The sequence below is a fragment of the Diachasmimorpha longicaudata genome, chromosome 5 (assembly GCF_034640455.1).
Source record: "Diachasmimorpha longicaudata isolate KC_UGA_2023 chromosome 5, iyDiaLong2, whole genome shotgun sequence".
Taxonomy (NCBI): Eukaryota; Metazoa; Arthropoda; class Insecta; order Hymenoptera; family Braconidae; genus Diachasmimorpha; species Diachasmimorpha longicaudata.
In genome coordinates this window covers 7714066-7727689 of record NC_087229.1, presented here as the reverse complement: position 1 = coordinate 7727689, position 13624 = coordinate 7714066, and the positions used below count along the sequence as shown (strand labels likewise).

Here is a 13624-nt window from a genome sequence, read left to right as displayed (position 1 = left end):
TGATTATTGAATGAGTAATATGCGCTTTGGATCGAAATCGAAATATCAGTTACCGTCGATCAGTTATTTTCAGGAGTGGCATTCAGACTGATGTAAGAAAAAATGATGGAATTTCATATTTCTATGAGGTTTAAAATTTGTATTCGAAAGGTGTAATTAATGAAGAGCCTTTATTTGACAAACTATGGCATTTCCATTATCAACAATGTAAAAACTGGCCAATCCCAGTTCTCATTCGTTCAGCTCATGGATAAATTCGTCCCACCTTTTCTGCCAAATAGTGGATGCGTGTGACAGCTCATCATGAGAAAGACTGCTGTAGATGAGAGAGTTCATAGCGAGTTGTTTGAGTGCTCGTATGTCTGCATTTTTAGACATGATACCCATGAAGGCCTCGTAGAAGTCGTAACTGAGTGCTCTGGATCCGAAAAGCCCTGGATCATCGTTGGAAACGACCACTGGGACTCCTTCTGCGAATAATACTGACGCTGGATGATTACGGAGGTCCTTCACCAATCCAAGTACCTGATTCGAAATCGGACAAATTTCTATGGCAATTTTATTTTTCTTGACGTAATCCAACACCTTCGGATGCTTCACAATTGCATAACCATGGCCGATTCTCTTCGTATTGAGTAAAACAGCGTCAATCAAATTGTCGTCAGTACTGGTGCCGTACCAATTCGTCTCTCCGGCGTGAAAGAAATAGTTTATGTCATCCTGAGCAGCATTTAGTTTCTCGGCATACAATTTCAGAGTATTTCCCTTGTCCTCTTGCCCTACTAAGTCAAATCCTGCGAAGAAATGGGGATAAGTCCTTTTCATTTGTATAGCCTCGTTTATGAAATTTTCTATTTCACTTTCTTTCATTGTTCTCCGCGGGGCGTAAATAATTTTAGTCCCGATAAAGTCAGGATAATCCGCTTTAAACCTGAAAATAAATATCATAAAGCTCCTATTATTGATAATATTCCCTTCATTTCACTTTATTCTACCTTGCTGTGACATTCTTGTAGATCCCCACAACTTCTATTGGGTTATATTCCCTCCCATCGAGTTCATAGAGTATTGGAAGTGTAGACCTCAACTCCAAATATAAAACATTGTCCTCATACAGCTCTTTGAGCCCCTGGTAGTAATAATCCTCCCAGACGGGCCTGTAAGTGAGTATCGGCCAGATGAACATGAAGATGTCCATGAACTTGATCCAAGCAGCATCGACGTCCGGATATTTCTCGTCGGGATTTTCGACGAGCATCGTCAATCTTCGCCGGATCCTCTCGTTGAGGGTATTCGCGATTACCGGATCTTTTCTGACGTCACTCAACAGCTTCCAGTCACAGCTATTTGACGGGGTTTCGAAAAATTGAAGAGACAAGTCCCCGCCGTTGTTACACATGTACAAGTTATCTCGGAATGTCAAGTTGTAGACAAATTCCCAATGCACGAATGCGGTATCGTGAGCGTGAAGAACTGCACCCTTGGGAAGCTTCTTCATTATATTGAAGACTCTCGATTGTTCGATTTTTCCGAGAACTGTTAGAAAGTTCTTTGCCGGGAGGAACTTCTGGGGATTCGCAAATGCTAAAAATAGATCATTTTAATGAAAGGAATAATCAACCACTGAACGTTAATTAATTTGGAAAAGGGGAAGTTCGGAAGTGAATGATTAGCACTCATAAATTTTATACCCGTTGATAAATTTTTAAAAATGTTCTGAATGTTTTGTGCTAAAAAATTGACCGCATTCGAACTCCATCAATCATTAACGCATTCGTTTTTAGGGACATAGAACTGCTTCTTCATAAAATAGAGAAATCGAGATCGGAGGAACCCATTACCCCATTGTGGCTTGTGTCTCGCGGACTAGAAGTTGGTTTTTTATTATTTATTACCTCGTAAATTGTGTGGCACAGATATTTCGGTATTTTTTACTACCTGAGAAACATTATAAATTATGTATATTTTTTTTGTTCTCCAGAAATACCTACGAGCTCTGTACGAGAAATCGTGTCTTTCATGTGCCAGTAAAATATTATTGAAGAATTCATGTATAATTTTAAAACTCCGAGGAGTGTTCTCGAGAAATGTTGGACGAATTTTGTTATTTTTTTTCTTCGATTAAATCTTCTAATATTCAAACAGTATGAATCACTGAATCCTGACCTTCGTCAATTTCCGCCCTTTTGTGAGTCATCAGGAGATCATTGGCACTGCGCTCGCCTTCCTTGAAAGCCAGACGACCTCCAATTGTTGTTACTTCCTCAGCATGAAGCAAACCAGCCCGAAAGGACCAGTAGTCATTGGTAGGGATTACCGCTGAAGAAACGAATCCAGTGAACAGCATCACCAAATGTATAATGCTCCTCATTCTGATTAGAGAACTTTAAACTGAAACAGAATAACTTAGTGAAAAGCACTCAGATGAAAACACCCACTCGATCGTGAATTAATTTTTTTTATAATTAAGGAATTTCACCGATGCATTATCTTTTAAATGAATAATGCCGACAGATTTTTATTTTAGAAAATTTAATTAGCAGTAAAACATTAAACAGAACCTTCAATCAGATTCTTGCTCTACGTGCGACTAACTCGTACTTATCTATAGTGAAACGGGTTAGCGATGATGAATGCGATAGTGCGATTAGCAACAAAAGGGGATTTTATATGTAACTTATTATCGCAGCTGCTAACTTGTACAACTTATGACTGACTATAGATATTTTTCATTCAAAAAAATGTTTCACGCTTGAAAAAATAACAATCGAAATTTTTTAAAGAATCAGTTCGAAAACAATCGGTAAGAAATATTAATAAATAATTAAATAATTAATGATATTAATAATTGCGCCTCTATCGACTGGCCTAATCACACGACAAACTCTTACTTAAAAATTCGATTGAATTAATAATTTAATGGATTAATTCTCTGCACTCTAATGGGAACTTCTCGATAAAACAATCAATTATGGATAATTACTTCTCTCTGAATTTATTGTTCCTCGTAACACTCGGTGACGCGACCGGAGTTTATTGATACGACTTTAAGAGGAAACCCACGCGTTGCGGTGTTTCTCTTTCATGATGTGACCAATGCAGAGTTATTGTCGTCGTCATAAGGCTAAATGAGCATAAGAGCACTGCTTAGACACATCAGTTCCCCGTCTGGCCCATCGGCGACGGTCCGTTAGAGATCGTAATAGTAATAGAAAAATACCTCCTGGAGAATAACGAAGGGACGTCCAGCTACCCCGCAAGACGACGTTCGACTGAGCCAATTAACCGTGAGACAAGCTCAACTGATGTCTACCGCCTGGGGTCTTCCAAAAAACCCCCTCAGTCACTGTATCCTGCGATTCTCTACAGCTGGTCGATAATCATATTGCGTGCAACGGCCGCTCGAGATTTTTATCTGTTGCGTCGTTATTACCAAACAAAACGTTTTCACATGACTTATCTCACATATGTACACAATACATCCCTCTGTTAATCTATACAATAAACCTCATTGAATGTTCAACTTGAGGGTTTGAGAATTAAAAAACAAAAGTTCAACAATCCAATGGTTGAATCGACACACAAAGAAATATTAAATAACAATTACATCTGTTCGTAAAATTACGTAAAGATTCACAGACCTTTTACAGCTTTTTTTCAAAGCACTCCCTAATTTTTATATAAATTTTATATAATAAATTTTCTTAGTGACTTCCGTAATCGGTGAGCAAACTTGAGCTCCGTAATTTTTACCCAATAATTGTCTGTGTGCCAATTCTGATAGAAACAATTCACAGGACAAATGCTCCTCTCGTTGAACTGAACATATTTGCAGGAATCGATTTTCACCGTATGTGAATCGTTTCCTGGTATATTTGCGAAGTATCCCAAATTAGCGGCAGAGCACGATTCGCTCTACATGGTGTGCGTCGGCAAACTGGTTGTTATGTCTCAATATCTCCGGGAACAAGTGACTGGGAAGAAATGCATTCAATAAAATATTGGATTTGATAAAATATAAACCTTTCATTATAAGTATTTGTCATCACTGACCGTGAAATGTCTCACCACCTCCGTACATTGATAATATATTACGTTTTGCCGTCCACCACTGAACTTCATCAAATCGCTTACAAATTCAAATTCATTTCTTCTCTCCTCGAGCGTTGAAAGATAAAAGAAATCGGTATCACCATAAAACACAGCAATAAATGTAATGTTTAATGCATAATAATGAAAAAAAAATCTAGAAATAACCGCGAGAAGAATAAATCATGATAAATCACGTTTTCACTGTCCTGTTAATCTTCTACACAATCATGCTGTGTGGAATGTTCCACTGTTGAAGGCTTATTAAAATTTATTGACAATCATTGACCTTCAATGAATGTATAAGTGATCACAAAACTGTATCTAGTCACTCGTGGCTCCATTCTCACGGATTCCTATTAATTAGAAGTTAATAATGAAGGTAATCCAGGTATACGTTGTGTTGTTTTATTTTTACGAATATATCATCTTTTATAAATAATAAAATTCATCTTTAAATATAAATGCCATTAACATAATTACTTTATCCATCCGAGGAAAGCGTTACAGCAGATCTGTCTTAAGGACAATGAACTCAACATGAGCCAGTGAAACTCCTAGCAGATAAAATACGATCTCAATTCAAGAGACATTAAGATTTTGCGCCGAAGTGGTAAAAAAGAGCCGAAACTTTTGACATATTCTGGTATGAATATCTTGAAAGCGAAGAGCTGTTTATTTTATGAGCTAAACGCTGATTCGGTTGACCTTTTCCTAGTGATCCACGAATTTTCACGATATGTGCGAAATACTCAGTATTTTTTTTTTTCATTTTAAAGGAATTTGAAAATAATTTTTTGATATAGGTGAAACCATTTTGAATGGTTTTTGGTCTGTTGTTTTTTACCACTTCATTACAATTAATCGTATAACGAATTAAGAGAAGACCTTGGAAAATTGTAGAAGTTTTCAGTTGATGAAAATAACTGTTGGGTGTGACATGATGTTACCACTTTGAGTCAACTTTCATTCTTGGGCACCCAATGATATCTAGGAAGTCAGTCAATCGTCATTTTCCTCAATTCAAGACTTTCAAGTCTGGAGCGAAGAAGTAAACTAGGATAAGGAGAATTTTTTGGAAATTTTCTGCGCTTTTAAGGGCTCTATTTATACACTTATTCTAGTTTATCCCTACGCCTCTGAAATTTCCCCAAGATCCTGTCTTAATTTACGATTTCTTGGTTCCCCTTCATACCTTCAAATCGTCCTCGTCACAAGCCTTTACCACTCTAGGTGAGTAAAATGCGTATAAAACTTTATTCCAGTCTCAATCAGTACCATAGAAAACATCCAGTCGTTTGCACTCGAAGTTGCTTCGATATCATCATTTGTCTCTATTAATCCTATGTCTTAATGACTATTCTTTTCATCATGGCTTGGGGATTCGGAAATTTCAATACATCCTGAACATAACTATTCACACAGAGATTGATGCATCATAGTTTCAAGTAAGAGAAAGATCACTGCAAGGCCCACAAAAATGTCACACGAATGAAAATAAAATTATTAAAAAAAAAATTATGAATTTTAATTCCTAGAAGGAAGTGGCAGATAAATTACATTCAAATCAATGCTGATCAACACACGACATATGTGCAACATTGGAATGATAATAATCGAATGATAATTGTATTATAATATTAAATGAATTTTAGATGACTTTGAAAACCTGATGATGAATGCTGAATGACGCAGGTTATTCCGGATTGAATAAACAACTTGGCAGTCACATTTAGCAACTGGGGGTCCCATTACAGCTTGCTCATCGTTTCTTTGTCAAGCTAAAAATGCAATAAGTCAATAGACGATTCTATAGGAGGATATTTTAAGCGACTTTTACTCGATCGGCGTGGAAGAGAGTCAATGAGCCGATTAGCGACACTAGAGTACGATCCAACCAAGTGATTGGGTTTGGGTAGAGAAGGCCTCCCTCGTAGAAACCCAGATGACCGCCATGGGCTAGTTCAATGTAGAGAGTATGATTTTTCTGTGCTGTGGAAACGAAAATGAAAACCAGTTAATTGAGGGATTTATTTTATTTTGGAACTATTTCTCTTCAACTTTTTCAATTGGATAGAAAATATTCGGAATCCGTAAATATTGTTATCAATTTTTAATTTGACGACATAAATTAGTACCTGCATACTCTCTGATTGGGTCCAGGAGTGCCTCAGGTACGATTGGATCGTCTATAGCGTTAATAAATACCATTGGGGAATTTATTTCGTTGAGGTAGTTAATGCTGCTGCTCCACCTGTACAATTCTTTGACAGATCTGAATTGATGTATCTAGATGAAGAAAAAAACATCATAATCAGTAATTTCAAGATGATGACATTTTGTCTTTGAGATAAACATTCAATTTTTCTAAAAAGAAAAATAATTTTCCTGATGGCGGCAAAAAAAAGTTCTTACCCTTCTCGTGTAAGCTTCATCGAGTTCTGGTAGCGTGGCAGCGGAGAGTATCTCCTTCTCCTTCAGTCCATGCTTTTGCTTGACACTCTCAGATAACAAAGCCTGTCTATGTCTCAAAATAATGTTCTTGACAGACTCTGTCATGATGTAGAGGTAAAATCGCCTGAAGTTCTGCCAATTGAGGAGAAATTTCGTTCCCCTGGATTAAATTACGTTGATTAATGATACCATTCGACGTATGTCAAAAAAAACTTTAATATTTTTGTGGGGTTTACATACTCGATGGCATCGTAACCCTGGCAGATGGAAATTCCTCCGATGATCTGAGGCAGTTTATTTGTGGATCTCTCTCCCATGTACTTAGTCACTAAATTCCCACCCAGACTGAAGCCAACACACACGATTTTCGTGTTGGGATGCTTCTCTGCGAGACTGAGAAGCATTACGTGGTAATCGTCAGTGTGCCCTATTGCAACATGTACAGGAACGAGTAATTATGGTTGACATATAAAATAGATTGTTGATTGAAAATATTTGAAATTGTACTTGAAATTTCACGAGTAATTTTATATCAGAGTAAATTAATCACGCATATTCATGCAGCCGGTGCCGTCAGCTTTAACTGAAAAAAGTGGTACTCACCATAAGAAAATATTCGCGGTGCAGTGACTTTGACACTGGAAAGTGCCCCAACATGATTAAGTACCGCACACCTGTATCCATGGCACTGTACAAAGTGCACAAATGTCCTGATGTAAACGCTCTCCGAGCTATTGCCAATGCCAGGGGCAATAGCCACTGTGATATCATCTGAAAGATGTGATTGAAATGCAAAAAAATGTTTCCATTCGACATAAATAACATTTCATGCTTTTCCTGGCTAATCGCCCTCATTATCAATTCCACTCATGCTACAAACTCATGAAATAATAATATTAATGACTTTTAATGCTCTTCATTTATTAACGCGTGCTGTTTTGATATCCACTGATGATACTCGATTGAATTATTGCGTGAGTGAAACACACCTTCGTGACCACTGCTTAGTGGCTGATACAAGTCATATGTGAGTGTGGTACCATCAACAAGGCTCATGTAGATTCTGTCACCAATTGGCCATGGGCATCTCACCCTTCCTATAATACTGTGGACTATAGTTTGCACGTGACCACTGAATCCCCATAATCTAGTTGGTTTGTATCTGCAATTATTATAGAACAATAGCGATATAATGGTATTGTTATTATTTTGTTGAATGCGATGTATATCATTTCAGAGTTGACATAATTCATAATTACTTTCGCTCATGGGCTTATTGGTTAGTGACGTGGAAACAAGCAAATTACTGAGGGGTGAAATTCAGTCCTCGAAAAGTTTTAATGATTGCTTACTTCAATCTACAAATCACTCAATTATGAACTCAAGAAATTAATAGAAAATTTCTACCTCAAGAAGGCTCAAGGAATATCTAAGGAATGTCTACATTAGACCCAGAGTTAGAATAATTAGTAAAGTAATTCAGATTTTTAGACTGAATAAAGAGAATCTTGAAAATTCTCAGCAATCATGTTTATTTCGCAGTTATACACTTTTTTGAGAAAACAATGTCCTGTCATTACTTTCTTTCCCTCATCTGAATTCCCAACTATGTTTCAGAGAAAGGAAGAGATTTACAAAAACAACATTCCCACATTATCTTGTGAATACATCAGGAATGCGAGTCAAGCATTAATATACTCCAAGGAATTTACAGAAACGGTTTGTTACTGTGAACTGTTGTTCAGAGCGATTATTTTTAATTTCGTAAATTGAGGTCATAGGATAGTGAAAAAACCGCTCTTCAATTTAAAAAGCTCTCAATGTTCTTTCCCCTTATCGAATATCTGTAATGACTACTGACTCATTGTCATGTCTCCATTAATGACGCCATCATAATGTGTAAAATGCTTGTTTCAGCGAAATAAAAAAGTAGAACAGGCACTTTTATAATCCTTCAGGATTCTGACGCACCAATTTCTAGACGAGGGTTAGTTCGATCATAGGTTCTTTTATTGATTTTCTTTAGCCGTATTATAAAAAAAATGGCTACAAGTTTTTGTTTTTATAAAAAAACTGCATCTGTCAGAAATGACTGATTGGCAAGATAACAACCACAACGTTGAACAAATTATATCTGGAAAATTTACATTATCGTCAATAACTCATTCAATTATTTCCGAAAAAAAGAACTTGCCGGAAGAAAAACCCACCAACGTCACCAAAATTCGTATGTACCCCTCATTATCCCATGAATAACAGAAAGGATCGATTGGATTACTAAAAGAATGATACTGCAAACTTCAGTTTCAAGGTCTAGGTCGCAATTACGGTCAAAGCAAGCGACGAGTCCACGTTTTACTTCGATCGGTGGAGGTGAGACTAGGAACCGTACCTCGTCCATTCAGGATGACATACCTCCATCTAATAACCCCAATCACCTGTCCCTCGTGGGGTGGAAAAATAAAATTCTATCGATCGTGTCTGATAACAGGCCCGAGGTAGTCCACCAACGGCAATTACCTTATCAATTCCCACGTGTCCTTCCCATCCACCAACTCCAAACCATTATTTACTCACATCAATAAGGAAAGAAAGAAAAACGCTATAACAATAAATAAACTATGGAAACTCAAGTAAAATCTACGTTATCGCGATCGAGTAATAGTCCTCTATATGTGCAGAAATTTCTACCGCGTTTTCACGATGTTAAAAACTTTCATGACCCACTATGACAACTAAAATAACGGCATCAAAAAGAAAATAATTAGCTAGTAATATTTCACGAAACAATTTCTGCAGTAAAATGATGAAACGATTCATGTTGATTCGGCGCATCGCCGAGTATTCGAGGAAGATCTACGAATCTAAGGGCGATACAAAAAATTTCATCATCTGCTTTTTTGTAGAGCGTCTTGAGAACTACAAAAAAGGTATCAACAAAAATTTTTCCATCTGCCCTAGATTCCAAGATACTCACTGAAGATCAGCTGATTGTCAAAATCAACTTGACTCATTTTGCCGCATCCTCGTCGATTTTATTAGTAATGATGACTAATGCACGTCACCAATCGATCTAACCTGCTTACGAAGCCATTCTCTCCTACGATAGCCGCGTCTGACTCATTCGATTGAATTTTTCTCTCAGTAATAACAAGAAATAATTGAGAGAAATTGGATCTTACGGTTCAGCGATTACTGGCGCTATCTTGAGGACTGTGGAGAGGAATGTCTGATCCTGACACACCACCACCGGCTTCTGGGCTGAACTGTTGACATTCAGAATTCGGAAGAGAATGCAGAGGATGACAGCTATGAGGGCAAGCAATGCTGTCGACATTTTTATTCACTTTTTAATTTGTAGTTTGATGATTCTCCAAATACTACTCCGATATTATCAAATTATAAACTCGTTGAACACGTACTACACTCGTTAATTAGTACACTAGTTTTTGTTGTCACTGCTAATCAGAGGGTTATCATGAAAATTTCACCCCAATGTTTTCCATTGCCACGTAAAATTCGATTTGTTCTTCAGGGAAAATTGTTTTTTTCGCCTCACTCGTTTCACTAGTCGCCTGACGAGTGTTTCACATTCTGATACTTTTGGACTCGTCAGTTGATGTTTTGATTTTGGGAAATGAGTTTGGGGACGTTATCAGACCTTGTGGGTGATAGTGGAATGGAGTGTTAGGTTAATCACAGGGGACTCATTGCTGCAGAACCTTATGTCCGTCATTCACATGTCAGTTCTTGGTAATGCGCCGCCCCGAGACGAAGTCAACACAGCTGTATATTGACGCGGTGGGAGGGGAACGAGTGCGCAGACCGTCGGCGCAATGGCGGGTATAGCTTCATGATCATTCTAGATTTCGGTTTTTGGCGGCGAGTAATTTGGCGGAAGAAATGGGGGTGTTGACCTTTCAGTGAAGCTATTTACACTGGAATCGCAAGTCGTGTCAAGTACCGTAAAATTGATGTCCCCTTCGGTCTAAGTCTCAGCTGAATGGATCAGGTAAATTCAATTCCCCGGTAAAAAAATTACCCTTGGGGACCCTGAGGCCCTGGTGTATCTCGAGGTCTTCTCCATTACATGAAGTTCATGTTACGTCTTCTCCGAGACTTGAATCGTAGTGTAAACAGGCCCAAAAGTGTAAGTACAGTCAAGTTTATGGCCAGTCCGGTCCAAATCTCGGTGAAAACGCCCTATTTCTTACATTTCATATTTGATGACAGTTATATTTAATGCCGCGAGGAAGACTGACATGGAGGTGGACCTTTCTGACTTCAAACCATCGGGTAATTCATTGAAATAGTCATAAAATATGATTTAGACGATGTTCCTTCAACTTTCTTCAACGCAGGAAAGCGGACCCCAAGTTTTCACCGTCAACAGATCTCGATGACATATTGTTATTGACGAAAGGTAGTTACTCTACCTTTAAAGCGTTCCTAATCCGTGAGGTAAATGGGATCCCTCTAACCCTTGACACCTTTAAGATCCCGCGCGCCGTAAAAGCCTTAGGGACCCTGCAAAGGGTCTAACTCCCTTATTCAATTTAATTGCTTAATGGGTAATTATGTCACCTTAGTGTTTTCGTCGAGACTCCGCCTGAAATGGAAGCAAATTGCCAGAATAATAGGACAAGTATGATGTCCAATATGTAGTTACAGCGAAGAATGAACATAAAAATACTTACGGGACTTCACCACTGCGATCTACATCACTCCTGATTGTGTTTCTTAGCTCTTTCAAACTTATCATTATGAAGCTGCTCACACCAGACATTCGAAGCGCTATTCGCGCAGAAATAAACGCGAAGAAATCCGATGGAGTTCTCCTTACCTGGAAAATAATAGGCAACTTCTGCCTCATTTCCACTGTAGCTGATCTTTGTAGATGAACCGATAAGTTGCGCCAACTCTACTCCTGTCCCACCACCTTGCGCGGCGATTGTAAATTTTTAGCGAACAACGGAGCATTGTCCGAGTAACTTTGCTCTTTTTTCGCCAGTGAAATACTTATCTTTGTTCAGAAGACATCAGAGGTTTCCGTAGAGTCTGGTTTTACTTCAAGTTTCCATATTTTATTCTTATCTAATAGCTTGATTTTGAAAGTCTTCACCCATAAAATTCTTATTCCATAAAAATCGGAAATCAATTAAGACATTCAATGAGTGATTACAGAAATAATAAAGTTTTGAAGAGCCATGAATCAGTAACATTGTCAACAAAATTAGAGAAACTGAATTGATTAAATAGGGGAGTACAAGAATAGACCAACGTAATGAGGACGTTTTCTCATACCACTAAGGATCATGAATTTTCTAGGCGGGAATGAACGTCAATAAAAGCCAACGTTTGAAGTACACTTGCATGCATAACTCTGCGTACAGCGCTAAAAAATTCGAAAAACTAACTTTAAACGCAAATTTCTCAGGAAATCTGACACGTATCTAACCAAGCTTGATTTCAATTCATTATTTATTGATTTCAGTAAGTAAATAAAAATATAAATTTTATTTTATTCAGATAATTATAGTTTAAATTCATTTTATTTGAAAACCATATGAAAAAAAGCAACTGCAAAAGTCTGCGTACAGAAAGGTATTTTTAAAGAAATTAATGTCCTATGACTCTCTAGTATCTAGTGGGATATCCTTTTCTCTTTAGTACTTCAATAAGACGCCTGGGCATTGAATCCACAAGTTTCGCTGTATCTTCTGGCGCAATTTTTCCCCATTCCTGCATTATAATATCCTTAAGCATTTTTTTTGATGTTATGGCGTGTTTTCGGATTCTACGCTCAAGCAAGTCCCACAAATGTTCAATGGGATTTAGGTCCGGAGATTGAGGAGGCGTTCGCAACTGGTTTTTTACATTGTACAAAAGCCAGAGCTTGACATTTTGCGCGGTATGTTTGGGGTCGTTATCTTGTTGGAACCGAAAATCTTGTTCCATCCCCAGTTGCCGAACACTTTGCAGAAGATTATCTTTCAAAATTTGTATATATAGTCTCTGGTCCATTATGGAGTCAATAAATGTAAGTTTTCCAACACCGTTGGCTGCCATACAGCCCCAAACCATAACACCGCTTCCACCATGTTTTACACTTGGTACCATATTCTCTTTTTCATACGCCTTTCCCGTCTTTCTCCATACCAGTTTCTTACCTTTTATCCCAAAGATGCAAAACTTGCTCTCATCCGTAAAAATAATACTATTCCAAAATTCTGGGGGTTTTGAAACGTATTCATTTGCAAAATCCATGCGCTTCTGCCTATTTATCTCCGAAATATATGGCTTCTTACGGGCTACTCGGCTATCATATCCAGCTTTTTTTAAAATTCTACGGATTGTATCGTCAGAAACAACTTTCGAATACCTTTGCTCCACCTCTAATTTCAGTTGATGAGCAGTCATCCTTGGATTTTGCTGAACTAGTTGTACGACACGCTTGTTTTCGCGGTTTGTTAAAAGAGTTGGACGACCAGCACGCGGTTTTGATAAGATGGATCCAGTTGAAATGTAATTAGTTACCACCTTATGTACCGATGAATGAGTTCGGCCTACCATTTTTCCAATTTCCCTTAACGTTTTGCCCTCAACATGTAGTTTTACGATAATTCTTCTTTCATCAGTGCCAATTTCCTTGCCTTTTTTTTCCATGGCTGTTTTAAAATGATCTTACTTCTGCAATCACTTGAAACACAATAAAATAGTTATTCTAAAGTCGCACAAGTGACTGAGAAAAAATCTAAACTAACGGTAGTCGCAAATTGCTATTCTTGTGCTGCTGTACGCAGAGTTTTGCGTGCATGAATTTTCATGATGTCGACGAATAATTCCCGTTAAAATGGAGATGTATGTATTATGGTTCTAAAAAGGTATGTTTATGCAATATATATATTTTTTATATAAAACAAATTCAAAAGTTTCTGAATACATATCATATTTCGTAAGAAATTCGCGTTTAAAGTTAAGTTTTCGAATTTTTTAGCGCTGTACGCAGAGTTATGCGGGCAAGTGTACGTTCGACCTTATTTTCCTGTCTTTGGGGTTTTATGCCTTCAGCTCCACTTAT

At 37.7% G+C, this 13624-nt stretch overlaps 3 protein-coding genes and 1 long non-coding RNA gene across 12 annotated transcripts; 1 reads left to right on the top strand and 3 right to left on the bottom strand.

Moving 5' to 3' along the window:
- Positions 1-112: 112 nt before the first annotated feature.
- On the bottom strand, positions 113-4703 carry LOC135162031 (adenosine deaminase 2-like). 4 transcript variants are annotated; one of them, XM_064120100.1, is made up of 7 exons: positions 4573-4703; positions 4054-4445; positions 3221-3974; positions 2984-3124; positions 2167-2391; positions 996-1584; positions 113-931 (listed from the first exon to the last, which is right to left on the bottom strand). In XM_064120100.1, the coding sequence occupies exons 5-7, from the start codon at positions 2369-2371 to the stop codon at positions 232-234; spliced, it is 1494 nt and encodes a 497-aa protein (XP_063976170.1). In that variant the 5' UTR covers positions 2372-2391; positions 2984-3124; positions 3221-3974; positions 4054-4445; positions 4573-4703; the 3' UTR covers positions 113-231. The 4 variants fall into 4 exon arrangements, with proteins under 4 accessions (XP_063976170.1, XP_063976169.1, XP_063976171.1 ...); XM_064120099.1 differs by having other exon boundaries at positions 2984-3974; XM_064120101.1 differs by lacking the exon at positions 2984-3124.
- Positions 4482-10316, bottom strand: LOC135162034 (abhydrolase domain-containing protein 2). 5 transcript variants are annotated; one of them, XR_010298897.1, is made up of 9 exons: positions 9726-10316; positions 7533-7705; positions 7147-7314; positions 6784-6970; positions 6505-6703; positions 6228-6378; positions 5930-6081; positions 5285-5870; positions 4482-4646 (listed from the first exon to the last, which is right to left on the bottom strand). XR_010298897.1 is itself a non-coding variant. In XM_064120106.1 (8 exons), the coding sequence occupies exons 1-8, from the start codon at positions 9878-9880 to the stop codon at positions 5841-5843; spliced, it is 1215 nt and encodes a 404-aa protein (XP_063976176.1). In that variant the 5' UTR covers positions 9881-10316; the 3' UTR covers positions 4482-5840. The 5 variants fall into 5 exon arrangements, 3 of the variants coding, with proteins under 3 accessions (XP_063976176.1, XP_063976177.1, XP_063976178.1); XR_010298896.1 differs by having other exon boundaries at positions 4482-5552; positions 5759-5870; XM_064120106.1 differs by having other exon boundaries at positions 4482-5870.
- On the top strand, positions 10316-12178 carry LOC135162045 (uncharacterized). Of its 2 annotated transcripts, none has more exons than XR_010298898.1 (4): positions 10316-10693; positions 10777-10839; positions 10905-10966; positions 11133-12178. It is a non-coding gene; the product is annotated as an uncharacterized LOC135162045 (long non-coding RNA). The 2 variants fall into 2 exon arrangements; XR_010298899.1 differs by having other exon boundaries at positions 10905-11004.
- Positions 12179-12180: 2 nt separating this feature from the next.
- Positions 12181-12963, bottom strand: LOC135162627 (transposable element Tcb1 transposase). The gene has a single exon (XM_064121278.1). It carries the CDS (start codon positions 12961-12963, stop codon positions 12181-12183), a length of 783 nt encoding a protein of 260 aa, XP_063977348.1.
- Positions 12964-13624: the final 661 nt, after the last annotated feature.

Bases quoted from the DNA above. Each gene is read 5' to 3' on its own strand.
- LOC135162031 (XM_064120099.1), bottom strand. From the start codon at position 2,371: ATGAGGAGCATTATACATTTGGTGATGCTGTTCACTGGATTCGTTTCT. The intron at 1,585-2,166 runs GTCAGGATTCAG...ATCTATTTTTAG, and splicing joins AAGGGCGGAAATTGACGAAG to CATTTGCGAATCCCCAGAAG. The intron at 932-995 runs GTAGAATAAAGT...ATTTATTTTCAG, and splicing joins TACAAGAATGTCACAGCAAG to GTTTAAAGCGGATTATCCTG.
- LOC135162034 (XM_064120106.1), bottom strand. From the start codon at position 9,880: ATGTCGACAGCATTGCTTGCCCTCATAGCTGTCATCCTCTGCATTCTC. The intron at 7,706-9,725 runs GTAAGATCCAAT...TAATAATTGCAG, and splicing joins GCGCCAGTAATCGCTGAACC to ATACAAACCAACTAGATTAT. The intron at 6,379-6,504 runs GTAAGAACTTTT...TTCTTCATCTAG, and splicing joins ATGAAGCTTACACGAGAAGG to ATACATCAATTCAGATCTGT.
- LOC135162627 (XM_064121278.1), bottom strand. From the start codon at position 12,963: ATGACTGCTCATCAACTGAAATTAGAGGTGGAGCAAAGGTATTCGAAA.